General features: G+C 50.2%; 1 protein-coding gene across 3 annotated transcripts; it reads left to right on the top strand.

Moving 5' to 3' along the window:
• Nucleotides 1-1,337: 1,337 nt before the first annotated feature.
• LOC136631796 (mpv17-like protein) lies at nucleotides 1,338-26,459 on the top strand. Of its 3 annotated transcripts, XM_066606163.1 has the most exons (7): nucleotides 6,215-6,431; nucleotides 6,747-6,828; nucleotides 11,809-11,961; nucleotides 15,336-15,837; nucleotides 17,260-17,330; nucleotides 19,790-19,819; nucleotides 23,450-26,459. In XM_066606163.1, exons 4-7 carry the CDS (start codon nucleotides 15,531-15,533, stop codon nucleotides 23,648-23,650), a joined length of 609 nt encoding a protein of 202 aa, XP_066462260.1. In that variant the 5' UTR covers nucleotides 6,215-6,431; nucleotides 6,747-6,828; nucleotides 11,809-11,961; nucleotides 15,336-15,530; the 3' UTR covers nucleotides 23,651-26,459. The 3 variants fall into 3 exon arrangements, with proteins under 3 accessions (XP_066462259.1, XP_066462260.1, XP_066462258.1); XM_066606162.1 differs by lacking the exons at nucleotides 6,215-6,431; nucleotides 11,809-11,961 and adding an exon at nucleotides 1,338-1,377; XM_066606161.1 differs by lacking the exon at nucleotides 11,809-11,961.
• Nucleotides 26,460-27,029: the final 570 nt, after the last annotated feature.

Below are 27,029 nucleotides of genomic sequence, written 5' to 3'. Positions count from 1 at the left end.
CAATGGAAACTACAGGACGTCTCGCCAAAATGAGCCGCGCACGACTACGTCGACAGAAAAATAATAAAGTTATGGCGGTCAGAAGATGGCGGCAGAAAGTAATATTAAAAAATTATCTTTAAAAAAAATACAAGTAATGCAGCAAAAAAAAAACTATCCAAGTTTGTTACCGTAGTAATCACACCAACACGTAGAATAAAGTATCAGGTCATTTTATTGCAGTTTGTGCGCCGTAGAAACAAGACGCGCTGAAAGATGGCGGAATGTCAGTTTTTTCCATTTCTCTCCACTTAGAATTTTTTAAAGTTTTCAGTACATTATATGGTACAATAAATGGCGCCATTGAAAAATACAACCCGTGCCGCAAAAAACACAAGCCCTCATACAGCGACGGCGATGGAGAAATAAAGGAGCTACGATTTTTTTTTCTAAAAGGGGGAGGAAAAAATGAAAATAGAAAAAAACAAAAAAAGCTCCGTCACTAAGGGGTTAAGTCTCTCCCCTTGCCAGCAGCCCCCATAAGCTTCTATTGGAGCTTTTATTGCCGCGATCAGCCGGCAAGTGGAGGGAGGAGGATAGACTTTGGCAGCGCTAAAGCCTCCCCCCCCCCCCAGCCGACGGAACACCAGACTGCAGTGTGTATACGCCGCCGCCCGGCCATCTGAATGGGAGACAAAACCGGAGATTTGGCGTCTTTCGCGCATCTTCTAGTCGTCCTCAGGAGATCGCCCGAACGTATTTGGAGAATTCAGATAATTATCTCATTGACCACATAACGACCGATTCGTGTAGATGCGACCGCCTCACGCCCGCGGCCCACAGGACTGAACTGCAAAATCAGACCCGGCGCCCCCCAGAGACCCTATACTCACCTGTCCAGATCCGCCGCGAGCGCCTCGGCCAGCGCAGCACATGACGGTGCTCACTGCGGACGGATCGCGGGACGGACGGCTTCCATTGACTGCAATGGTAGCTGATTTCCGCTCGTGGGCAGAGGAGAATCTTTTACTCTAGCGTGTCTATGGACGGACATTGCGGCGGAACATGCGGCGGGCGTTCGGCCGTCATCGGTTCCATTATTGCTTTATTTGTTTAGGTTTTGATTTCTGTTTATCCTTTATCAAAAATATGAATATTGCAGGAAAGTTTAGACCTAAATGACACCAATCTGTCTGCAGTCTTGTGACTTTCTCCTCCAGATCTCAGGAACCTGCAGCGCCAATCTAAGACACAATGTGGACACAATGTATACCGCAGCCCCGCTGAGCCTCTATTAGGTGTGATACGGTAGAGGCAGCTGTTAGCGGTGATACGGTAAGAAGGGAAGCTGCAGTGCCGGAAGGAGTTACCGTGGGAAGCCGGCGGCGCCTGCAGGCAGTAAGTGCTGCCCCTCTCCGGGCAGAAGGATCAGCCACCTGATCTGTGCCCACCATCAGTGTCCCCAGTGGGGGGCGCCCTCCCGCAGCGGCTCCTGCACAGGTGGCGGTTGTCGCCTTTTGATACATTGTTGTTTCATTCATTGTTGCTGCTCTTTATACTTTGAACATTGGTGACATTGTCATCCGTGATGAGTGACGCTGCTGGCACACGGGCAACATGCCAGTAGCCCATGGACTTGTATCCGGCCGCTGTTACACGGGTGCCATGCCAGTAGCCCATGGACTTGTATCCGGCCGCTGTTACACGGGTGCCATGCCAGTAGCCCATGGACTTGTATCCGGCCGCTGTTACACGGGTGCCATGCCAGTAGCCCATGGACTTGTATCCGGCCGCTGTTACACGGGTGCCATGCCAGTAGCCCATGGACTTGTATCCGGCCGCTGTTACACGGGTGCCATGCCAGTAGCCCATGGACTTGTATCCAGCCGCTGTTACACGGGTGCCATGCCAGTAGCCCATGGACTTGTATCCAGCCGCTGTTACACGGGTGCCATGCCAGTAGCCCATGGACTTGTATCCAGCCGCTGTTACACGGGCGCCGTGCCAGTAGCTCATGGACTTGTATTCGGCTGCTCACATGGGCGCCGTGCCAGTAGCCCACGGACTTGTATCCGGCCGCTCACACAGGCGCCGTGCCTGTATCCCATGGACTTGTATCCGGCCGCTCACTCGAGCGCCGTGCCAGTATCCCATGGACTTGTATCTGCCCGCTCACACGGGCACCGTGCCAGTAGCCCATGGACTTGTATCCGCCCGCTCACACGGGCACCGTGCCAGTTGCCCATGGACTTGTATCCGGCCGCTCACACGGGCACCGTGCCAGTAGCCCATGGACTTGTATCCGGCCGCTGTTACACGGGCACCGTGCCAGTAGCCCATGGACTTGTATTCGGCTGCTCACACGGGCGCCGTGCCAGTAGCCCATGGACTTGTATCCGGCCGCTGTTACACGGGCACCGTGCCAGTAGCCCATGGACTTGTATTCGGCTGCTCACACGGGCGCCGTGCCAGTAGCCCATGGACTTGTATCCGGCCGCTGTTACACGGGCACCGTGCCAGTAGCCCATGGACTTGTATTCGGCTGCTCACACGGGCGCCGTGCCAGTAGCCCATGGACTTGTATCCGGCCGCTCACATGGGCGCCGTGCCAGTAGCCCATGGACTTGTATTTGTCCGCTCACACAGGCGCCGTGCCAGTAGCCCATGGACTTGTATCCGGCCGCTGTTACACGGGTGCCATGCCAGTAGCCCATGGACTTGTATCCAGCCGCTGTTACACGGGTGCCATGCCAGTAGCCCATGGACTTGTATCCAGCCGCTGTTACACGGGTGCCATGCCAGTAGCCCATGGACTTGTATCCGGCCGCTGTTACACGGGTGCCGTGCCAGTAGCCCATGGACTTGTATCCGGCCGCTGTTATACGGGTGCCGTGCCAGTAGCCCATGGACTTGTATTCGGCCACTCACATGGGCACCGTGCCAGTAGCCCATGGACTTGTATTCGGCCACTCACATGGGCACCGTGCCAGTAGCCCATGGACTTGTATTCGGCCACTTACATGGGCACCGTGCCAGTAGCCCATGGACTTGTATCCGGCCGCTGTTACACGGGTGCCATGCCAGTAGCCCATGGACTTGTATCCGGCTGCTCACACAGGCGCCGTGCCAGTAGCCCATGGACTTGTATCCGTCTGCTCACTCGAGCGCCGTGCCAGTATCCCATGGACTTGTATCCGGCCGCTCACACGGGCACCGTGCCAGTAGCCCATGGACTTGTATTCGCCCGCTCACACGGGCACCGTGCCAGTAGCCCATGGACTTGTATCCGGCCGCTCACACAGGCGCCGTGCCAGTAGCCCATGGACTTGTATCTGGCCGCTCACTCGGACGTTGTGCCAGTAGCCCATGGACTTGTATTCGCCCGCTCACACGGGTGCCGTGCCAGTAGCCCATGGACTTGCATCCGGCCGCTCACACGGGCGCCGTGCCAGTAGCCCTTGGACTTGCATCCGGCCGCTCACACGGGCGCCATGCCAGCAGCCCATGGACTTGTATCCGGCCGCTCACACAGGTGCCGTGCCAGTAGCCCATGGACTTGCATCCGGCCGCTCACACAGGCGCCGTGCCAGTAGCCCATGGACTTGTATCCGGCCGCTCACACGGGCGCCATGCCAGCAGCCCATGGACTGTTATTCGGCTGCTCACACAGGTGCCGTGCCAGTAGGCCATGGACTTGCATCCGGCCGCTCACACAGGCGCCGTGCCAGTAGCCCATGGACTTGTATCCGGCCGCTCACACGGGCGCCATGCCAGCAGCCCATGGACTTGTATCCGGCCGCTCACACAGGTGCCGTGCCAGTAGCCCATGGACTTGCATCCGGCCGCTCACACAGGCGCCGTGCCAGTAGCCCATGGACTTGCATCCGGCCGCTCACACAGGCGCCGTGCCAGTAGCCCATGGACTTGTATCCGGCCGCTCACACGGGCGCCATGCCAGCAGCCCATGGACTTGTATCCGGCCGCTCACACGGGCGCCGTGCCAGTAGCCCATGGACTTGTATCCGGCCGCTCACACCTGCACTTATGTGGCACATATTACGTGTGCGTACATACAAAGTGCATGGGGATTGGTGGAACGCAGCAAGTCCGCGCGTCATTGCGTATGTAAGCGTGCGGCACGCCGGCCTTAGACCTTCTACTGGGCAGATAGCCGCCATAAAGTCCAGCTTTGGGGCCGAAATCACGACTACTAGAGCCAATGATTTCCCAGGGAAACATTCAGGCGCGCAAAAAATCCCAACTAAATAAACCGGACCCCAGCGACTGAAACCCCCGCTGTGTGAAAGTATAGGTCTTGCCTATCTTTGGCGCGCTGAGCGCAGGAGCGTCCATAGACTCCTATAGGAGCTGGAAGGAGAGGGAGGGGGTGTAGCTGCGTCCGGGTCTCGGAACAGAAGACCGGCGCCCGTAGATTACACGTTAGAAGTCATTAGGAGGAGCTCTACCAACCGATGGAATTCTGCAACGTGCTGCTTCGGATCGTGTGATTGGGCGATCTAAACGCTAATGAAGCCTGGGACTCGATGGAGGAAAATCATCCATTCATGAGATTTTGTGCGCCCAGAATTTTTGCGCTATTGGGTTCCTCGTGTGAATGAGCCCCAGCTCTGCACGCCGCTCCCTCACCGGGTTGTATATAATCTGTAAGGCTGCTTGTACTTGGGAAGACCGCCGGCGCCTGAGACGAGCAGCCGCCTCTTTACATGGAGCAAGACGTTGCTCGCTGGCGACTAATGAACGATTTCCCGCGCCTTCCCCAGTCACTAGAGATGATCCCTCCTGTGTAAAGCGCAAACGATTATGGCTGGGATGACCTGTCAGACATGGGCGCCCCACCGCTCGTCCCGTGTAAAGGGGCCCTAAGACTGGATACATAACAGTGACAGCCGCGGCCCGGATCGCAGCACTCGGCACTCACTGGGACTCAGGAAAACATTAGCAGAGTTGGATTTCCTCCAATCTCCGAGTTGCAGTCGTGGCACAATGTGACCTGAAGTGACTTGTAGTTTAGGAGATCGCAGGGCTGCACTGCCTCACGAAGGGGCCACACAGCCCAGGCAGGACCCCTAACGGCACATAGACCCCCGCAGCCTAATGCTGACTGGCAGTGACTGTGACCAGACATAAGGTGCAGCTCTTCAGCGAGAGCCTCGTGGGGCGCGGAGTGTTAGGCAGCAGAATGCAGTCCTAGCTCTCGCTCACGACCTGAAGGTTGCCGGTTCTAGGTTGACTCGGCCTTCCATCCTTCCGAGTTCAGTAAAATGAGCCTCCAGCTTGCTGGGGGGTAAAGATGACTGGGGAAGGCAATGGCAGACCACCCGCAAAACAGTCTGCCAAGAGAACGTCACGCCGACCCGTTGAAGATAGTGGGCAGTGAAATGCAAGCAGAGTCCCCGCCAGTCGGCATTAAGCTGCGAGTAGCATCACATTGTCATGACGGGGTCTGTGGGGGTCGGGTCTGTGGGGGTCGGGTCTGTGGGGGTCGGGTCTGTGGGGGTCGGGTCTGTGGGGGTCACGTCTGTGGGGGTCACGTCTGTGGGGGTCACATCTGTGGGGCTGAAGCCGGCCTTAGTTGTAAGAAGGGAAGGCTGCGCTCTAATGCCGGCAGAGTAAGATGCGTCAAGGCGCAGGCCCCTTGATACATTTGTTGCGTCTCGGCCCCCGCTGTAACCGCACCCCTTCCTATCCAATAGTGACGGCGGTAGAAAATTTCAGTTGCAAATTATTGTGCAAGTGAGAATTTGTGACGCTTTTCCGCCAATTCTGGTGTTGAGCTATTTATGAAGTCCCCACACAGAGTCCCAAGCAGCGGCGCAGCAGACTATGGCGCTGTACAGCTCCGTATACCGTGGGCGGAGCCAAAGCTGGCGAATTATAGCAACCATGAAGGGGTGAAAACCATGAAACCAACAGTACTTACCTCCCGAGCCCCAGCACTGCAGCACCACTATGCTCTTGGTGACAGCGGAAGTCAGGTGACCACTGCCTGCCAATCAGAGGCTGCAGGGTTACCGCCTGTTCTCCCTCGGGCACTGCTTCCATCCTGGATGCCATGATGCCTGGACTTTGATTGGCCTGCAGTGGTCACCTGACTTCCACTGTCAACAGAGGCTGACAGAATCGCAGTGCTGAAGTATCGGGGCTGAGGACAGCCCATTTAAATTTTTTTTTTTTTCCCTTCGGTCCCGAAAGCCCCCCTTTAGTCGTAATAAGACTTGCCTTTTTCTAGTATCATGAGCCCGGTCACCTGTTTCTCTTGTAGATGGCAGTAACCCGCTCGTATGCAGCTTGTCTCACCTGGGATCATTTCGGTTTCATCCGTGTCTGCCATGTGAGGAGCTGCTTGAAGGACCAGCGGTGGTCTTTACGCTTCATGATGTCATGTATGGTGGATGAAGCCATATTGTCTTTCTCCATACTCTGGCTTCCTGGTAACCATTGGCTTCAGGATTACGGTCACTATGACTTTTTTAATCCCTTGCCTGGAGGGTCTTTGCTTGGCTTGGATGCTAGTTAGGGATACATTTTTGCACCTTCCCCTGCTATTATCCACTATATGCTTCAAATCCGTTCCATATCCATGGCCCTTCTCTGAAGACCCCTGCTCACAGCCCCCTCTAGAGCCGCTCCTCACTCTTACCCCCTATGCTCACTCTGCCTGCCAATTCTTCTGCATGATTTGGTTATTAGTGTCTTCCAAATTAATGACAGGATCCATTGTAAATAGTTTTTTTAAAACCTTTCAGATCACAGATTGCGCCCACCGGAAGGAAATATCTCCTTGCACGTGAACAGCCAAAGGATCAGCACCAAGGAAGCATGCGGGAGGTAAGTATACCCCAGCCTTATACTTTGGAGGGGTACTGAAGCTGGCAGTAAATGGAGCATTTGTGGCTCTGTGATCGGGTTATTGTGGCTCGTACTGGATGGGTCATTATGGTTACTATGAGGGGGGGGGGGCGGAAGTGGGATTCAGACAGTTCTCCTTAACCAGTCGTCAAATTAACATTCGGAATCGAATTTGATCTGAGTATTCTGATAGGTGCAGGTGAGCTCCGACTGTTTCCCTGCGCCAGAGATCCTGACCAGAAGAGGCCAGGACCAATCTGCATCAGTAAAAGATAGAAAAAGGAACTGGCGGGCATGATTTACTGTGGGGTTGTGGGGCACTATATGCATCAGTAGTGTTTTTGAGAGGCACTCTTATACGAGGTATTCTTTGTGTCACTGCATGCAGGTGGCACTTCGAGGAATTTGTGCTGTTAGAGAAGATATGCTGAAAAAGTGAGGCGCTAAAGACATCTCTGTAGCAAACTCTACAGTGACAAGTCTTAGCCAGGTGAAGTCTTCATGACAGTCTGGATCAGATGGAGAAGAAAAAGAAGATGGGTATGCAGCGCCTGATGGGCGCCAGTGTGGGGGAGACCATGGGTAAACAAGATGGATGTCACGGGTGCCTCTGCGATCTCTCCCTGCAATGGCAGACTGAGCGCCTGGCTCGGTCGCGCACAGTGGCAAAAAGAGTTACTACGGTTAGCAATATTAACGGTTGTTTCACGTGACGCCAGTACCTCTTCCTTAAGGGACTCAAAGGGTTAAGGGAGAAAATAATTGACACAAGTTCTGGTAGCTGTGATTTGCAAACTGGAGGTACTCAGTTTACTTTAGCTTTTGTAACATTTGAGAAAACAACAGGTGCAGCTCATCAATGTGCAGAGGTATTGCTTTACATTAAATAATGCTTCAAGTTTCAGTTAAGTACAACAACAAGTTAAACCTCAACGTTCTATTTGTGCATTGGAAGGTTACTCAGTAGAATTCCCACAATCCTAGTTATCTGAGGGTAACGTCTAGAAGACGATTATGCAATTGATGAAGTTGGATTAAAGATGGCCTCCTTCACTTTCCCTGATTCTACTTGTAACAGGGGCTCGTGTAACTCCCTGTTAGAAAGGTTGGTCCCAAACATTTTCTTCCACACTGCGCTTGTATTGGGAAGTTTGTAAATGCTTGCTTCCTCCGGACAACGTTAATCCTCTGCATGCTACTGCACACCCCCTCTCATATCCTCCTCCGATGACGACCTCCTCACTACTCCCTCTAACTCCTCCTTCACTTCCTGTCTTCTCTCTCGCACTTTCTCTAAACTCCTCCCCGCATCCTGCCTCGCCTCGCTCATTTTCCCACTATTGGCTCTGACCCTTCCCCCTCTACTAAACAGGGATATAATGAAAAGCAGCCAATCAGCAGCCAGCTGTTGCCAAGTAGTTAGCTTAAGCTTGTGAAAAAAGGGAAAAGATGGGGTCTTTCCGAATTACGGCAACCTCTGTCTCCTAGAAGTACATAGCTAGGTGTTACAGGACTGGAGATTGGGTAACTACCCTGTAGGACCCCCGGGCCACTACAGGTGTATCCTCAGCCAATAGTTTTATTGAATGGTACCTGCAAAACGCCAAAGAGAGGAAGACTGGAGAAAAGTATTATATGAGGTGTGAGACACAGAAGAAATGAAAAAAATGTGGCTGCATTGACTGTTTGGTGCCGGTAAAGTAGAGCATGTGTACAGCATAAAAACTGTACAAATACGTGAATTGTGTCTTGATAGCGCCACCTATTAGGAGATGGCTACCCTGCCAGACCTTGTAACATAACTGGGGATGTAAGTCAAACCACACTACTCATACAGACAGCCGTTTGGGGTTCTTGCCTCTCTTAATCAGTGCACAGTAGGGTTTTGATTGTAAGACAGAGGAGTAATGTTTCTCCTTGTGGAGAGCAGCGCAGGAATGTAGAGTCTCATATGCCATGCAATGCTTCCTGGGAAAAAGCTATGCAAATAAGGAATGGAATAATCCTCCACAGCACCACCTACTGGAAGGTAGCTACCATAAGAGTCAACATCCAACCTCTCAAAAGGCCTTGCAACATGACTAGGGATGTAAGTGGAACCAGAATACCCATGTACAGACAGTCCAACCAGAACCCCACTGGACACTGATGAGGGGCAAGAACCCTGAACCAGCTGCATGCACTAGGCTTCTAATGGTTTCTGAGTGATCCTAGCTGATCCCCGAATTTGTGAATGGCACTGATCACTGAGGATTTCTGCTCCAAATAGGAGTTTATTAAAAGTCCCTTAAGGATTATCCCAAGAGGACCACCTCTGTTCATGTGCCCTATCGGGGTATGTGGATGTCATACAGCAGGGTGCTCTTCTAGGGAGCCCCTCTATGAACTGAAACAGAGGGCCGTTCTGTCCCTTTCACTGCAACATCCGCTGTTTGTTGGGAGTGGGGCCACATTTTAGAAGGGGTTGTAACTAGTAGAACAGCCCTTTAAAGTCATTAAAATGTGTTCAAAATCTCTAATGAGGTGAAATCTAATATAATAATAATATGGAGAAGAAAGACAGGAAGCAGATAAAGTACCAAAGTTTAACTTGACATTCAACAGCGTGAATTAACTGTAGCGCAGAACTTTCCCCGTCTTTAGCTGTGCTCACATGGGCCATTTTTTTTAATGTTTTTGCCGATGTTTCTTTGCTTATATGAAAACTGAGACAAAGAAAGGACTATGTCCATCTAGTTCAACCTATTACCCCACCCCCCCACCCCCCGTCCCTCATGTTAATCCAGAGGAAGGTAAAAAAAAACTCAAATGACGTAGAAGCCAGTTTACCTCATTTTAGGGGAACAAATTCCTTCCCGACTCCAATCTGGCAGTCAGAATAACTCCCCGCATCAACAACCCCTATGTGCTAATCAGTGACTATAACATGTAATATCATTACATGCTAGAAAGGAGTCCAGGCCACTCTTTTATTAAGTTCGCCTTCACCACCTCCCCGGGCAGTGATTCGGCTCTGCACTTCTTCCTGGGTTAGACTGGTGACGTTTAATGGAAAGTTTACTTTATCATCCTGCATTTCATTTTCCTGAGTGAATGCACTGGTAAAAAAACTATTTAACAGATTTGCCTTCTCCTCATCGCCCTCTACAATTTTTCCCTCATTACTTTTTAAAGGGCCAACACTTTCTGTTTTAATCATTTGGCTATTTATATAGTTGAAGAACAGTTTAGGGTTAGTTTTGCTCTTTGCAATGAGACTCTTAGTCTCCACCTTTTGCTACTTTCATTTGCTTTTTTTTTTTGTAATTTTTTTTTCCTTACAGCTTTTTAACTGCTTAAGGACCACCCCTCTTTTAAATTTAATTTATGGCTTTTCCTCCTCACTTTCAAAACCCGTAACTTCTCTTTATTCATTGGCGTTGCTGTCTGAGGACTTGTTTTTTTGCTTGACGAGTTGTGTTTTTCAGTTGTACTGTTTGAAGTATCATGTAACGTACTGAAAGTTTTACAAATTCTAAATGGAGTGAAATCGAAAAAAAAAACACCATTCAGCTATCTTAGGGGGAGGGTTTTGTTTCTTCGGCATCACACTACAGCAACAATGACATAACTTTATTCTACGTTTCGGTATGATTGTGGCAATAAAAACATTCTGTATAACTTTTTTTGCCTCCTAATCATCACCGTGACCAGTTTGTTGCCCAAATGTTAATTTCTCCTTATCTGTCCATGTGATCGTTCAGAAGATCAGCCGACCAATGAGCATAAATAAATGTATAATCTGCGTTCTGTATGGGAACGAGCAATCCTGGTGACAACCATTCAGGGATCCTCTGCCACATGTGAACAGCATTAATTCCTGCCGATCGACATGCTTTTTCAGTCTGTTGCGGTAGGTGGTAGGCGACACGGGTTCAGGATACGAGGCGGACCCCAAACTTACAAAAGTATAGATTTTTATTACAGCTGGTAACGACAAGTAAAAGTACTTGAACGAGACAGATGAGAAATAAGTAACTATTGCGCAACACTTCACCATTCTTAGTTGTAAGGCCCGTCGCCATCTAATAATCACAACACTTGGCATACACGGTAAGCAGCATACAGTTAATCTACACCTTTACAGAAAGTACCTGTACAACAAGGAAGTAATAACTCTAACAAAGCGGGTTACTGCATACAGTCTGTGTTTTTGCACAAGAGTTGTCCACAAACTGGTACGCAACAAGAGAAACAATAAGTTCTTCTTGACCCCAAGATTCAACAAGGTACTGGCTGACTTATGTGGGTTGTCTGAGTCTCTGCCTAGCAGGCCTGCTTACTATCTGACTGGCTGTTTATGTGTGCGCACTTAGTTTTCACTAAGGTACTTCCTCACTTACAAGTTCTCATGTCCTCTGTACTATGATGGGGGAGACAAAATCTCCAATGTCCATTGCTGATCTCCGATAAACTCTAGAAGGAAGCGTCACTCTCTGTAATGGCTACTGCTGAGGCCTCTGTGATTCTGCAGTATAAACCCCTGCAATAGCACACTCCTAGCAATCCTGCCTACTACAGTGCTGCTCCGGCAATAGTAAGAAGCCCATGTGCCGTTCTCTAATACACAAGTCCATCCCTTCTGCAAGGTGAAACCTTCCATTATATGCTTATCTGTATGACATGTGATGGAGCCTCTGTAAGGGAAGCGATCAGTAGATAAGTTGTGTCCTGCAGTTTATAATCCGCCATGTGTAGCAGCGAGCGCCCCGGGGGGATTCCTGTCCTGTAAACAAGGATCTATTAAACGCATGAATAACAAATACATAAAGCCATTGTAATTGGCAGAACATTAGTTCAACGTGTCTTCACGCTTGTTGACTTGACTTAACCATTAAAGGAGTGGCTGTCGTAACGCTAGCTAGTGAAGCTAATCTGTGGATGTGCAGGTTGTGCAACCGGCAGATCATGTGTCTGTAGATAAATGCAGGGGGAAGAATCCAAAGGGAGAACAACTACAGACGGCTCCTCTCCGGGCCGCGGAGCTGCACCCATCGCTGGCAGCTAATGCTGCGCCGCACCACATGTAGAAGAAGAACATGTAGATCTGGTTCAGAGGAAGATCTGGAGGAGGTAATGCTACCATCTTACAAGACATTATTCTTATCTGAACCTCATTGCACTGCCTGTTCTGGTGAGTAGGAGGGATTGGAGATGGTTCGGCTTATAGAATGAGTAGGAGATCCGTCGGTGTGCTGGCTGAGGAGCGACTTCCTTCTGTTCTCTCCTCTCCTGCACTTTATCAGCTAATTTATGACCTTCACCAAGTTTCCTTATGGTCATAAATCAGCTTATTAAAATGTATGACTAAGGAGCAGAGAGAAACCAAGAAGTCAGTCCAGCCTCCCTGACGGATCACTACTTGAGACTTAGGCCTCATGCCCACGGCCGTGACCGACTCGGCCAGCGGAATATCGCAGCGGAGTCCGTCACGGCGCGCCCGAAAGACCCCATATTCACCTCTCCGGATCCGCCGCTTGAGTCCCGTCCGCAGTGCAGTGCATGACGCGGTGGGCGGTGATGCATAATCGCGTGACGGCCGGCTTCCATTGACTACAATTCCGCGGCAATTAGAACATGCTGCAGTTTCTTTCACACTGCGGAATTCCGCGGTAGAATTCCGCAGCGTGGACATTGAGCTATTAAGTTCAACAGAACCTGATAGCTGCGGGATAACACAGTGGTTTCCTGCCGCGTTTCATGCTGCAGAAATCAGTGCGTGGGCATTAGCCTTTAGACTGCAGTTTCTATATACAGCGATATGTAGAAGCTGCAGAAGACAAATGCTGCAACATTTTTTAATTAAACCCTATTGCAGAAATGGTTATCAGCCCAAATCTCATGCATTTGAGTGAAAATGTTGCTGTCCCTCGGTGTCCTTAGCCTTTAACCCTTTCCAATCCACTGTCTGACGTCTAAACACTTTCTGATTTGAAGGCTGTACAGTTCCGAGGTCAGAAGACGTCCGGCAGGGTATTCTTACTGTATATTACAGGAAACCCTGAATCCAAAATTGGATTGCAAAGGGTTAAAGCTTATCCTACCGACTAGTATAAAGAATGTGTGCGTATTGAATCTTTTTATTTCATATCTGGGATACCATTGTAGCCAATGGGCAGCAGATACCACTTATGTGTAATGTATGTGGTTGGAGCTTTCCCTGGGTTTATGCAAAAAGTTAATAACAAGCTAGAACTAGACGAGGCGTCAGCCAATTCTCACCGATCTCTCAAGCATAAAATATAATCATTAATTGTTAATAAACCGGAGTCCAAGAGCGCGGAGGAGGGACGAGGCTGACGGGATAAAGCTCCGAAAACGTGATGAGGGGAGAGGACATCTGGGGTCTCCAGAGAGGACAGGGAGACCAAGGGGAAAGTAAAAGGAAGGTGACGTCACGGACGATGAGGTCGTTACAGATCGGTCTGTTACTGGAATCCTGAAGAATACTGGGAAATGGATTTGTTTCAAAATCAGCAGGTTTGGTTGACTTTTTTTCTTATGTATGTGGAGGCCTTTAATACATCTCGTCTCATGAGGATCGGGACCGGGGTGACCTCATGGCGTCGGCCCCGACTCACGTGATCCTCGCGCCAGCACATGCTGACTGTTTTGTCGCTGGATGCTGACGGGAAAACTTCTGCTTCATGGACTGATTGGCTGGTTGGGTGGTGGACATCCCAGCCAGCCAATCAGCCTTAGTTTGTGTATATGTATTCCGGCTCCTCCCCGGAGTGTCGGTTATACTGTTTGGCAGAACCTTTGCCACTTTTCCCTGTCACCATGTAGGGAAACGAGTGTGGAAAAATACTGGTGTGAAGGTGCAAGATATGTGATAGTGAAAGCAGCCTCTAGGGAAAGTCAGGGTCACTCTCAGCAGGGCGAGTGCTCCGCTGGTAGGTAGGGTCTTCTTGTATCCGAGGATTTATGGTTAGATTTGCTGACTTTCCTGTCCTTGGTATCCTTTTTATGTTTTCTGTGTTATCTGCATTGGCTATGTATATATTCAGGACAGGGGTGTCAAACTCATTTTTACCAAGAGCCACATCCGCATTATGGTTAAGGTGCCATTTTATAACGGCTTTCACACAGGCGTATTATGCTAATATTTTTTTACGCGCTGTGGCAAGGGATTAACTTGCTTCTGGATCGATGGCCTCTCCATCCAGGGAAATGGGCACCAGAAGCAGTAATACTCCACAGACGTGTCCTTTTTTCTTAAATCTGGCGCCTGGCAGCATCTCTTTTCATGTCACAGCAGACTTGTACAGCATAAACACAGTTCATTTGAAATGTCCAGGGTTTACAGCCCACAGGGTTCCCGTCACTGACCCCGCCTGGGGCATCTAGAGGGCGCCCTCCTCTTTCAGACTGGTCTGCACCAGACCTCACTGGTCAAAACTGGACCTCAGGATAGCAGCTCTGAGCAATCACTTCCCCTGAGTGTGACAGGAACTGGCTCTTTTGTATCTTACCTCCTGCCACACCCAGAGTGTTAACCCTCTGGTTTCTTTTTTCTGGTATCAGAATGCCTGTCTAGCAGCCTCTGCAGGCCATTCTGATATTGCATTTTTACAGCACATCCCACAAACCGTTTAAACACCTTTGATTTGTATTGGGGTTTGCAAATGTCTTCTTGATAGGTGTATTTTACGAGTGCGAAAAAAAATTTCAGCATGCCTTATTTTGGTCTGTGCTACAGAATTCTACGGGACCTGCTTGCATTTTTTTGCGCATATGAAAAACTCAGTGAATACTTGCACAAAAAAACACAGTTTCAGTCCATGAAATACTTCAAACTGCATCCGCCTGTGTGGATGAGCCCTAAATGTAACAATTCCTCACCATGGCTGTGGCGCTCTATGCACTATCATGGGGTTTCTCCCCTTGTGCCCCTTTAGCACAGAGCTTCCTACCTTGGCGGGTGGCTAGGGTGCGGGTAGGGCTGGCAGAGCTGTGCTTCAACCATAGCAGCCAGATGTTATGTAGTACAAGTGTGGTTAGGATTTTCCTAGTATTGGTTTTGGGAATAACAATTATAGGGGTTGTCTAGTGGGAAACTATTAATGGCCTACACTCAGCATAAGTCATCAGTAGTAGATTGGTGGGACTCGCCCCGCTGATGAGCTGTTCTTCAGGCCCATGTGCTTATGTACTAAGCTGATCCTTTCAGGAAGCAGACAAGCTGTTCTCACTGCAGTGGCCATGATTGGTATTGCAGGCCAAGGTCCCATTGAAATGAATGGATGTAATACCAAGCCTGGCCACTGCAATGAGAACGGAGCTGTCTGCTTAGAGAACAGCTGGTCTGTGGGGGTCTTGGGGGACCTACTATGGATGACTTATCCTGAGGATAGGCCATTGATCGTTTACACCTGCACAACCCCTTTAATGTACAATCATTAATTTCATACATTGTTCTAATGTTTTGTTTTTGCACTTTTTAGGACTGGTGACCGCAGTGAATGTGAGCAGAAGTCGTGATCTGAAGCCTCTCCCCGGTCGTCCTGCAGTCTGGCCTTCTGCCTTGGATTACAATGATGCGGTTCTGAACCTTCCTGGTCTTTTAACCATTGCAGACTAGACCTCGTCTTGGACATTGACCCGAGTCGCTCGTGACGCCGTCCTCTGCAAAACAAAAAATGCGCGCTTTCCTACAGTTCACACAAAGACACCCCTGGCTGACGAATGTGACGATTTACGGATCTCTTTTTGCATCCGCTGATATTGTACAACAAAGACTCTCCAAGGGGCCCAACGAGCCGCTGGACTGGAGGCAGACCGCCAAAGTCGGCGTTGTGGGCTTCTGCTTTCACGCCAACTTTAATTTCTTTTGGCTGAGATTTATAGAAAGGACGTTCCCAGGATCGGCTGCAAGAAATGTCGTAAGGAAAGTGGCGTGCGACCAGCTGATGGCGGCGCCCATCACCATCAGCGCTTTCTACACAGGTAACCTCGGATCTCTTATGTAAGACACGCAAAATGTTACGCGTCTCTAACCGAATACACCGACATACGGAACGCCGTCTTATGATAGCGCAATAATGAACCGCCGCGCTTCGTAGAAAAAAAGTCATGAAAATGTAGCGCTTGTTCTCCCTGAACCCACTCCTCCGTATTTGGCTCTCATTACGTGCGCTGAAGACCCCTTTATTAGCCCCATCTAGTAGCGTCGGACTCCTTTGGCCTTTAGACTCGCAGACGTTCATCGTATCGTAGATCCCACTAGGTGATGAAATGGTTCTGCAGGAATACCGGCCCCTGCGGACAGGAAGCTTCTTGTAGTTGCTGCGGATTAGATGGCGGTGCTGACATGTTCTGACCGGCTGACAGGAAGGGGTCAGCGATTCATGCTGCTGTCGCCAAATTCTGACCTCCCATCAGCAACAGAAATCTGTCTCCATCTGACCAGGAGATGTTTTCCCGCTGCTCAGTGATACAAGTTTTGCGCTCTTTTGCCCGCTGGAGTCTTTCTGTTTCTCTTAGACACAATGGCGCTGGAACTGGTCGCCTGCTGTTATACCATCCGTGCGGAGGAACGGCGAGTTGTGCGTTCGGACATATTAGTTGGAGCCCCAGCGTTGTATTCAGCTGACTGCGCAGCCTGTTGGTCAGAACGATTCCGGACATCCTCCTCCGACCCCTTTTAGTGATGAGTTGTTTCCTCCCACAGGATCCCCTTCGCTGGATGTTTTCATCGATCGCACCATTCTCTATATACTCTCCACACCGCTACATGAGAAAACCCCCCGCAGTTGGCAGTGAGACCCCGGCTAGTCCAGCATTAATGACCGGCCTTGTTGGAAGTCGCTCAGATTGTCATGGGATTTTATGCTGTACTCCGGGGTCACGGGGATGATTACCATCCAGGGAACGCCAGTCGTGGGGGGCCGGGGTCTAATAAAGGGGCCATTAAGTGTTTTTCGTTACTTGGCCCTTCGTACCTCAATGTGGAAGTATCCGGTGAACTAACCCAACTGGAGAGACCGGGGCAGATTTAGGCCAAATACACCACATATCTGGCTCAAATGGCACTAAACGATTGGCATACATGGCATGTAGGTGGCATAAGAAAGAAAAGTGTCTAACGTGCCCATCAAGACGGCCAGAACGATCACACGCAGCGTATGACAACGTAAGACATCTCGGCGCATCTTCAGCCGCCTCTCGTTGACGCTGTCTGACTTATAAGTGATGTGACTGTCGGAGCGGTGGAGAATGTCTGTAGGCTGGTAGGTAGGTGAGTCATGGGTGGCCACAAATCTCGGCGCCATAACCCCGGAGCTCATCGTGTTGTAAGCGTTCACAATCCCGCGGAACGCCTATTCGGCAGAGATTCGCTTCCATATTAAATCCCCGTTTGTCTTGCAGGTTTAAGTCTTCTGGACGGAGATGAAGACGTCTTCAAGAACCTCAAAGAGAAATTTTTGCCAACATACAAGGTAACAATGGCGCGTCTGAATTATGTTACGGCTTCTTCACACTGACGTACGCACCGTATTCGTGGACCAAACATCGCCTATTGCCTGCAGGTTTTGCGCACGGAGATGTTTGCTGTGTTTTCGCAGCCTGTTTTCGCTCCCGTGGAATTCTGTTTTGCTGCGTTTTTTTGGGGTTTTTTTTTTTTACGTGATTGAAAATGTCGTGAAAAATGTGGACATGTGAATGAAGCCGCAGCGGAATGCCGGCGGCGGAACCGCTCCGAAACCCGTGGCAGTTTGCCTATCCTGTGGCAATCTCCCGGGGTTTTTTTTGCGGCTGAACCGCGGGATTTCCGTCTTGTGGGAACCCAGCCTAACTGTTTGCCCGCTGTTCTCCCGGATCCCCCATATATAGGGACCTTCAGCCTGGCCAAGTATTTGTGCATTTAGGGAGGTAAGCCGCAGCCAGACAGATGGCTTATCTCTCGGGGAACAAAAGGATTGGGCATTGAAATTCAACATCCCCAATCTCTCCTGCCCCCCACACATCTGGTGGGCCGCCCCCATGCACATTAGTGTACAAACGTTATATTAACCACTGCACGACCGGAGCGTCTTCACAACTTTGTATTTTTAATGTATCACATAATGTGTGGAAAAACTTTTAGCAATTTTTAAGAGTTACAAAAAAAAGTGCCAGCGCGCCATTCTTGTTGGGTGGTTTAGTTTTTACAACGGTCCCAATACACTAAAAACGATAAACCTTGTTCTCCGGGTCGGTACGGTGAAGACGCCTCGTTTCTTTAGTTTTTTTTCTTCACCCTGTTCTGAAACTCGTAAGTTTTTTGTTTTTTTTCATCGGGTGAGGGGGGGGGGCTCATTATTTTGTGGGTTAAACAGTAATTTTCATTGGGTGACGCACTAGCGCTCCGTTCGCGCTCACTGGGACAGCAGAGACGGCGGAGCAGCGCCCGCTCAGGGATTTCTGTCAACCCCATTGAAGTGAATGGCGCTCTGAATGTTTATGCTCAACCAGCGCTCCATTCACTGCGGGGGGAGGAAAGCGCCACGGCACTATTTTTGGGCGGGCGTTCTTTTTACGTTGTGCACGATGGGTCGGTGCGGTTATGGTGACACCAAACTTTACACGGTGGTTTTATGTCCCGACTTTTAAAAAAATATTTCAAGAAAAAGAAACCACCCCCGTTGCTGCGGTGACACGAAGGCCTGAAGGACTGCGCGTAGCTTCTATCGCTACTATGATGCGCTACTTTGCTGGATCAGACTTTTATGGATGCCGCATTTCCAAATATGTGTTGGTTGTTTTTTTGGGAAAGTGGCGGTTAAACGGCATGCTGTAATTACCCCCTTGAGCACTATAATTATTCGGCGCTTGGTCCGGGGCTTTAATCCCGGTCAATAGCATATTTACGATCAAGCAGGAGCACATCGGATCCTCAGCTGTCAGACACAGACCCGGAGGAGAAGGGAATCCGCTTCTGCCTTCTCCTTTCCAGGCTACATAGCGTTCAGTGATTACCAAAGAGTGAAAGCGGAAGTATTACTTCCACTATGTGACCCAGTGATCACCTGACCCGGCGGGTGCCCCTTGTCACAGCAGAGCTACAGGGTCTTAGCACACCCTGATTGGCTTTGTTAGTGACTGATGTCCTGAGCCCACTCCATGCAAATCCGCCATACGTGTACAGTAGATGTCGCCAAGGGGTTAAAGACCTGCTTATTTTGTAATCTGCTTGTATTTGTAGATATTTAGCCTTTTATTCTATAGGGGCGGCCATATTGCCTGAGCTGCAGCTAACAGCATTTAGAGACTTGCTTTACAGCAGCTTCATGGTCCATAGAATCAGTGGCCTGAAGGGGATGTATTGACCTCTATGGCAGAGTGTTGTGGGCATGCCCTTTACCTGTACAGGGAGGGTGAGGAGGGAAGCTGTGACAATTACCTATAGACTTCTGTGGGAGAGTGGTGTAGGCTTACAATGTGATTGTGGAGGGAGATGGAAGATGTGAGCTCTGCAGAGGGTTTTGTGCAGGAAGATGGAGGAGGTGAACTGTGATGATGATGAGATGACGGCTGGGAAGTTTTCTCTACAGAACGGGAAGTGTCCCAGTGGTCAGTGTGCAGGGAGGAGGAGGAGGTGAGCTGTGACATTGTGAATAGGTTGATCCTGTGTTATCTATATATCATTGTCACCTCTCCGTGTAATCCTGCCTGTGATGATAATGAGATGACGGCTGGGAAGTTTCCTCTACAGAACAGGAAGTGTCAGACTATTATTAGTCCTAGTGGTCGGTGTGAGAACTGCAGGATTCTTATTAATATTTATAGTGACAATGAACATTTTTAAAAATCACCCAAAAATCTTAAATCTGTTTAACATAACACTTTCTACAAGCGGTTGTTTTGTGCTGAGGCCTCCGGTCTATCTTCATCGGGGACTTCTTCTTTCTCTCCACAGACTGGCGTCTTATGCTGGACCGTGTTTCAGGTAAGGTTTCCTTCATCCCGTTTGACCTTTTTTGTTACCCGATACAAATAAATAAATATATAGCGGCTCCTCGGGTTCCAGCGGCTCCGGATACTCGGCATATAATGTTCTCACCTGCAATCCGCATACAATGTCTGAAGGGCTGGTAAGACCCTTGTATTAATGCACTACTGCCTATCTAGTCTAGTGGCGCCTCTCTGCAGTGCGGTGTGGTACTACATGTCCTCTACTGCTCTTTACCTGTGCCAGCATGGACCATCCCTATGGAGGGGAAGCAAGGGTGGCTCCCTTTTAGTTTTTGGGTACACTGTGCACCGGACACTGAAGAAGCCCCTGGCCTTAAAGGACTTCTGTCCCCTGAATTTTGGCCTAGTCGCCCAATCTAGTGTTATGCATGCGCTGTCACAAGGAACCCGGTGATAGGAGGCAAAAGATATAGCTATGTAAAGATCTCTCCTGTGCCATATGCTATTGAACCCCAGACCTGCTCTGCCAGCAGTTCGGGCGCTCTGCCAGCCTCCTCTGCTACCAACCACCCCCTTCTTGCTGATCCGCCCGCTGGAGATGTCATGCATTCCACCTTCATTGCGCTTGCACAGCACTGAGCAATCTGGTGCATGCGCAGTGACTGGCAGAGGCAGGCGCCCCCCGGGCAGAGCATCGGGCAGATGTTTGAGGGCTCTCGGCATCCTGAGCTTCGCTGCCATATCAGAGGGGGAGGGGAGGCATTTTTTCATTTCTTTAAAAGAAAATTGACATAGAAATTGATAGCAGCGACGCGTCTCACAAAACCGGGGTACCAAAAGTAAGTGGTCCTAATAAACAGCTGGAGGGTCACTCCTCTAAGGGCTCATTCACACGGCCAGGATTTCGGCGTGTAGTACGGCCGCGTGAAACGAGTCAATGAAAGTAAGTGGACTTCCATTCACATTAGCGTATAAACACTGCGTGTGATACGCGAGAAATCGATGACCGTGTAAACCCGATACTGCGATGCTGTCCATGCGAACACCGCGATAAAACAGAGCAGGGAATTAAATGAAAGCCAGAGTCGCGCTGCGCACGGCCGTGTGTGAGATGGGCAGTCATGCGCAGTAACTCACCGCCACACGCAGCCTCGGCCAGCAATACACGGACTGGTCGAATCGCTGCGGGACACCCACAGCGTTTTACGCATACGATGTTGTGAATAACGCCTAAGTGACCTGACCGGTTAGAGAGGCCGAGTCTCTCAGAAGCAAAGATGGTCAAAGGTCACCGATCTGGGAAAACTTTCAGAAAAATGATCCTCAACGTAAAAATTGTGAAGATTTTAAATATCCCTCCAACTACGGTACATAATATCATCAACCAATCCGGAGACTCTGGAGGAATTCATCTTCACAAGACCGACGGTCAGTATTGGATGCTGGAGATCTGCGGGCCCTCAGGCGGCGCTGCATTAATAACAGACATGATGCTGTGACGCAAATCACCGCATGGGCTCAGGAACGCTTCCAGAAATCGCTGTCTGTGAACAGAGTACTATGTGTGATCCACAGATGTATGATACAAAGAAAAAGCCAAATAGCAGCACAATCCAGAAACGCCGGCGTCTTCTCTGGACCAAAGCTCAGATAAAATGGACTGAGGCGAAATGGAAAACTGTTCTGTGGTCAGATGGATCAAAAAATGACATTTTTTTTGGAAGCTACGAAGGCCAAATCCTGCGGACTCGAGAGGAGAGGAACTGTCCAGCTTATCAGCGCACAGTCCTGCATCTCTGATGGTATGGGGTGGCATTAGTGCCTATGGCATGGGCAGCGCACAAATCCTGACAGGCACTATCAATGCTGAGCAGTATGTAGAGGTTGTAGAACAACATGTGTTCCATCCAGACAACGTCTCATTCAATTAAACAATGCTGAACCCCATACTGCATCCATCACAACAGCATGGCTTCCAGAAGAGGAGTCCGGGGTGAACCGGCCGCCTGCAGTCCAGAGCTTCCACCATATACTACATCCATCACAACAGCATGGCTTCCAGAAGAAGAGTCCAGGGTGAACCGGCCGCCTGCAGTCCAGAGTTTCCACCATATACTGCATCCATCACAACAGCATGGCTTCCAGAAGAAGAGTCCGGGGTGAACCGGCCGCCTGCAGTCCGGACCTTCCACCATATACTACATCCATCACAACAGCATGGCTTCCAGAAGAAGAGTCCGGGGTGAACCGGCCACCTGCAGTCCGGACCTTCCACCAACAGAAAACCTTTGGCGCATTATGGATTGAGAAATCCAGCAAAGACGACCGAGGACTGCGGGGCAGCTAGAAGCCTCCATCAGACAAGAACGGGACAATATTCCTCTCCCAAACCTCCAGCAGTTGGCCTCCTGCCTTCCAGGAGAGGGGATGCTACACAATGGTGGACACGGCTCCGCCCGACTGCTGTGAGATGTGTTGCTGCCATCAAGTTCTAAATAATTAATTTTTCTTTTAATGACCTAGAGCAATGCCCCAAATCCTTACATTCTGTTTCTTCACATGATTCGCAGCGACCCAACCTTCTGGCATTGGGGTTGTATATACTGAAGTTAATTTTGAAGCTAGATAAACGGGTTGCAGGTAGAAACACCACAACCGGCTGTAGGCTACCAAACTACAGCTACCAGCGGCGGCTACTGGACTAACCATTCTGGGGGTGATTTGTGCTGCCACTGGCCACAGTAGGTAAGTGTGGTTGGCCTGCATGCCACCATCCACACCATGTTTTTCCATCTCCAGGGTTGGACCTCTACTCTTCTGCATGCTTCAGAACCAGTTGCTGTATTTCCACAGAGCTCTAGTCTGAAGTATGTATGTCACATATTGCTAAATGGCTTGTCTGCCCTCGTTTCCACTGATGGTCTGTCTTCTGGATGGGTCAGCAGTAGTTGATGCATGGGGGTCTGCAGGTTGGGACCCTTGCCCATCAGTTGGTCATTTGGCCGCACAGAGATGCCGGACGTTGTTGCCAGCAGACAAGGGAAGAAGTGCAGGCAGAACAGAGGGCAGAATATCCCTTTAATGAGCCTGGCGATGGGTTCCCTTTAATATTAAGTTTGTAAGGGTCCTCTGAGGGACTCCATAGCTGCAGGAGCCGCCGGGGGCTTGTTGACTGCACTTTTATAAAACTTGACATATCCGAGACATGTCAAAAGTTGTTCAGTGGAGTCGGGTGCAGAGACCCCTGATCACCGACATGAAGGGGAAGAAGTGCCCCCCCCCCCCCCACGAGGGCGCGCCCCATCACCTCTGTTATTTACTCCCCTCAGCTGATGAAAACTGTGACTCGTAAAAGTCTATAGAAGACGAGCTCACAGACGGCTGTAGACGTATTCTATAGACCTCTAGGAGTCCCGCTTGGTGAGCACCTCTTCCCCTTCATGTCGGTCATCGATGGTGGACTTGGCACCCGGACCCCCACTGGTCAAACGTTTTGAGGTGCCAGGGCTGTACTGAAAGTGCAGTAACTCATTAGATCCCCTTAACTTCCACATTGATGCAATCCCGTGCCGCATTAGTAGGGGGGGGGGGAGGACGGTATTACAGTGCGGACCGGCGGGTCCTGATTTCTCTTTGACACTTTTTCTTGTATTTGCATCTGCAGACAATAAACTTCAGCATTATCCCCCCCGTCATCAGGACCGCCTACATCGGGGTGTGCGCTTTCCTGTGGACCACGTTTCTCTGTTATATACGTAACCGCGACATCGATCAGGTGACTGCACGCTTTTTTCAGGCCCTACCAGTCATTGGCAGTAAAATGACCCATGAAACACGGGAAGAGAAAGAAGAACAGAAGAAATAAAAGCCGCTCGACCCGCGGAGTCCGAAGACCGTCCTTCATTTACAGACGCCATGTGCCCCATTGTAAACCGCGAATCCTACTGCTGGCCGACCAATGTCCACCCGAAGCTGGAGGAACATTATAGATACTCTTAAGACCCTTTCACATACAAGATGGCTTTTGAGCGATCATTTTGCATAAACTACTAATTGGTACTAATACCTATTAGTAGCTTATTATTGTGTATGAGCCGCCGCAGCTGTATGCAGAGGACAGCGGGTGGTCTGTTCTCTGAATACATTCCCTTTGTTCTGCTGCGGGGCTGACAGCTGAGACAATGTTATAAGCGCTCCACCCGGAGAGCACAGCGTGAAGTCCCTGCTATCAGCTCTTCTGCCAAACGATGGATTTTATGCTGAACATAGATTCATCATTCGTCAGAAAAGTGAAAGATGGACATATTTACACGCAACGATTATCGCTGAAAAGATGGCTTCTGAGCGACAATCGTTGTGTGTAAAAGGGCCTTAGCTGACTGGTGTAGTGGGGCGCACTGCATAACTCACACAATGTCAGTCTGTACAGGAAACCCTCTCACCCACCCCAAACTGGTAACATTTCCCGGAGGAATAACAGAGCAATGGCACATGACCGAGTCCTAATAATGCTCCAGCCCTCTTATTATATGAGTATTTACTAAACCAGGCAGTCAGGAGAGGCGAGAGGATGCAGAGTCTCAGCAGAGGATATTGATACAGTCGGCTTACCTTAGGCCGACCATCAGCATGATTCATAGAGCCGTACCTGTTGTGGCGCTGCCAGGTACTGTGTGGCAATCAGCTGCAGTACCAGGAATGACAGCTACAATGTAAGGCGCTATGCCTGGTTAACAATGAAGACATCACAGCCTCTCGATCAGCTGCTCAGTGAGGGTACCGGGAGTCAGACCCCCATGAATCAGATATTGATGGTCTATCCTAAGGCTAGGCCATCAATGTCAAAGTCCCATAAAACCCTTTAACTTATACAGTGTGGCCCAAAAGTATGTACACACACACACACACACACTCTATATTCTTTAAAGGACTTTCAGTATTGATAATCTATCTCAGGATTGGTCAGTAGTTGATTGTCAGGGGTCCGCTTCTCTGGATCCATGCTGATCAGCTTAATCCCGAGCCCATTCGTCAGTGCGGCAGGGCTGGATGCAGACAGCGCTATCAACACTGTAGTGTCCTGGTTTGGTACTGCAGGCACAGAACCTGTTAAGTTGAATGAAAGTTGTGCCTGCAGTACCAAACGAGGACACTGCGGTGTTAATAGCGCTATCTGCATCGAGCCCTGTCTATACCGACAGCGGTGCAGGAAAAAGTGGGGCCCCCGAGCAGCGGACCCCCTACAGTCGTCTATTGATGACCGATCTTGAGGATTGATCATCAATTAAAAAAAAAACAGTCCCGGCCATCCCTTTAACAATGTGCTGCCGGCGCCGCTCACCCGCTGCACGCCTCACATTACACTTCTGGGTGTGATCAGGGAGGGACGACAGTCCATACAACAGATGAAGGGGTTGTCTGGTTACTGGCATCCCCCTTAGATGGCACTGGCTGCATTGAAGCAATAGACTGAAGTATACTTACCCCTCCGCAGCCACCAGGATGCAACACTGCAGCCCCGATGTCACAGGAAATCAGCTGACTGCTGCAGCGTTACCCCTTGTTCTCCTGGCATCGGCGCCCACATCCTGGCTGCCATGATGCCAGAAGGTCAGTGATCTGATGCTGCAGCGATCACATGACTTCCTGTGACTAACTGTCACAACAATCACCGGGACCACGGCGGTCTGCAGCGCTGCGGAGGAGTAAGTATAGTTTAACTTATGGCTTTAATGCAAGCAGTGCTATTGAAGCGGGATTGTCCGGTACACCGAAGGCCCCTTCACCCGCCACGTAGTTGTTGGCAAGTGTTTCAAACTCAACTGGTCTGCCGCCATGTCAGCCACACGATGACCGCTGCCAGAAGTGGTTTCATCACGCTCATGTGGGGGTCTCCGAGACGTTCCCAGACATCATATATAAGACGCGGGCCTGTGAATGAAGATGCGTTACTGTAGAGTGGCTCTGTGAATGAGCGCCACTTGTTCCTTCACTCCTGACTCGCTGAGACCTCTAGATCCTGAAGGAGCTGTCCAGGGTGAGGAACACTTACCCTTCCAGCCCGGTCCCACAGCGGGTCACACTGCGTGGATGGCTCTTCCCCCTCCCGCCTGGGATGTCCTTGCATCAGGCCAACTGACTGGCTAATTTTGATAATTAAGCAAGCCCCTCCCGTCTCTCTACATCAGAGGGGGGCTGGCTTGGTTTTTGAAATGAGCTCTTCAGGGGGTCTTGTGTTATAATGTCTCCAAACCCGAGGGGGATAGAAACAATCCAAACCACGTGGCTCGGCGCCGGGACTGCCGGACCCCATTGGATGAGGTGAGTTGGTTTTCCTCGCCCTGGACATCCCCTTTAAGTGCAGTTTGCAGTCCTCCCTCCGGTTCCCCTTTGCAGATGACTATAGGGCTGTCGAGGCATCTGGAAGGTTCCGCTCTGACCAGTCGTGAATGTCTTCTCACAGTTGCACTAGAAGTACGAAGGGTTAACTATTAACTGTTTAATCTACTTCCTATCATAATTGTTTTCTTATCTCCGACCTCGGCATTGTACAACGATCATCGGCCGCCATCTGTGGAATGTGCGCCGTCGGCGCGGCCGGGATCGTTACGGTTAAACATACTTGAATGTCCAAATGTTCTCCGAGGATAGAGATGTATTAAATCCTAAACCTGCTGGTGTTTGGTCTCTGAGTCGGGGCGATCAGAGGGCTTCATGGAGGATTCGTGAGTCGGGGCGATCAGAGGGCTTCATGGAGGATTCGGGAGTCGGGGCGATCAGAGGGCTTCATGGAGGATTCGGGAGTCGGGGCGATCAGAGGGCTTCATGGAGGATTCGTGAGTCGGGGCGATCAGAGGGCTTCATGGAGGATTCGTGAGTCGGGGCGATCAGAGGGCTTCATGGAGGATTCGTGAGTCGGGGCGATCAGAGGGCTTCATGGAGGATTCGTGAGTCGGGGCGATCAGAGGGCTTCATGGAGGATTCGTGAGTCGGGGCGATCAGAGGGCTTCATGGAGGATTCGTGAGTCGGGGCGATCAGAGGGCTTCATGGAGGATTCGTGAGTCGGGGCGATCAGAGGGCTTCATGGAGGATTCGTGAGTCGGGGCGATCAGAGGGCTTCATGGAGGATTCGTGAGTCGGGGCGATCAGAGGGCTTCATGGAGGATTCGTGAGTCGGGGCGATCAGAGGGCTTCATGGAGGATTCGTGAGTCGGGGCGATCAGAGGGCTTCATGGAGGATTCG

The sequence above is a fragment of the Eleutherodactylus coqui genome, chromosome 6, assembly GCF_035609145.1.
Source record: "Eleutherodactylus coqui strain aEleCoq1 chromosome 6, aEleCoq1.hap1, whole genome shotgun sequence".
Lineage (NCBI taxonomy): Eukaryota > Metazoa > Chordata > Amphibia > Anura > Eleutherodactylidae > Eleutherodactylus > Eleutherodactylus coqui.
This window is presented reverse-complemented; position numbering and strand designations above follow the sequence as displayed.

Bases quoted from the DNA above. Each gene is read 5' to 3' on its own strand.
- LOC136631796 (XM_066606162.1), top strand. From the start codon at position 15,531: ATGCGCGCTTTCCTACAGTTCACACAAAGACACCCCTGGCTGACGAAT. The intron at 15,838-17,259 runs GTAACCTCGGAT...TTTGTCTTGCAG, and splicing joins CATCAGCGCTTTCTACACAG to GTTTAAGTCTTCTGGACGGA. The intron at 19,820-23,449 runs GTAAGGTTTCCT...TTGCATCTGCAG, and splicing joins TATGCTGGACCGTGTTTCAG to ACAATAAACTTCAGCATTAT.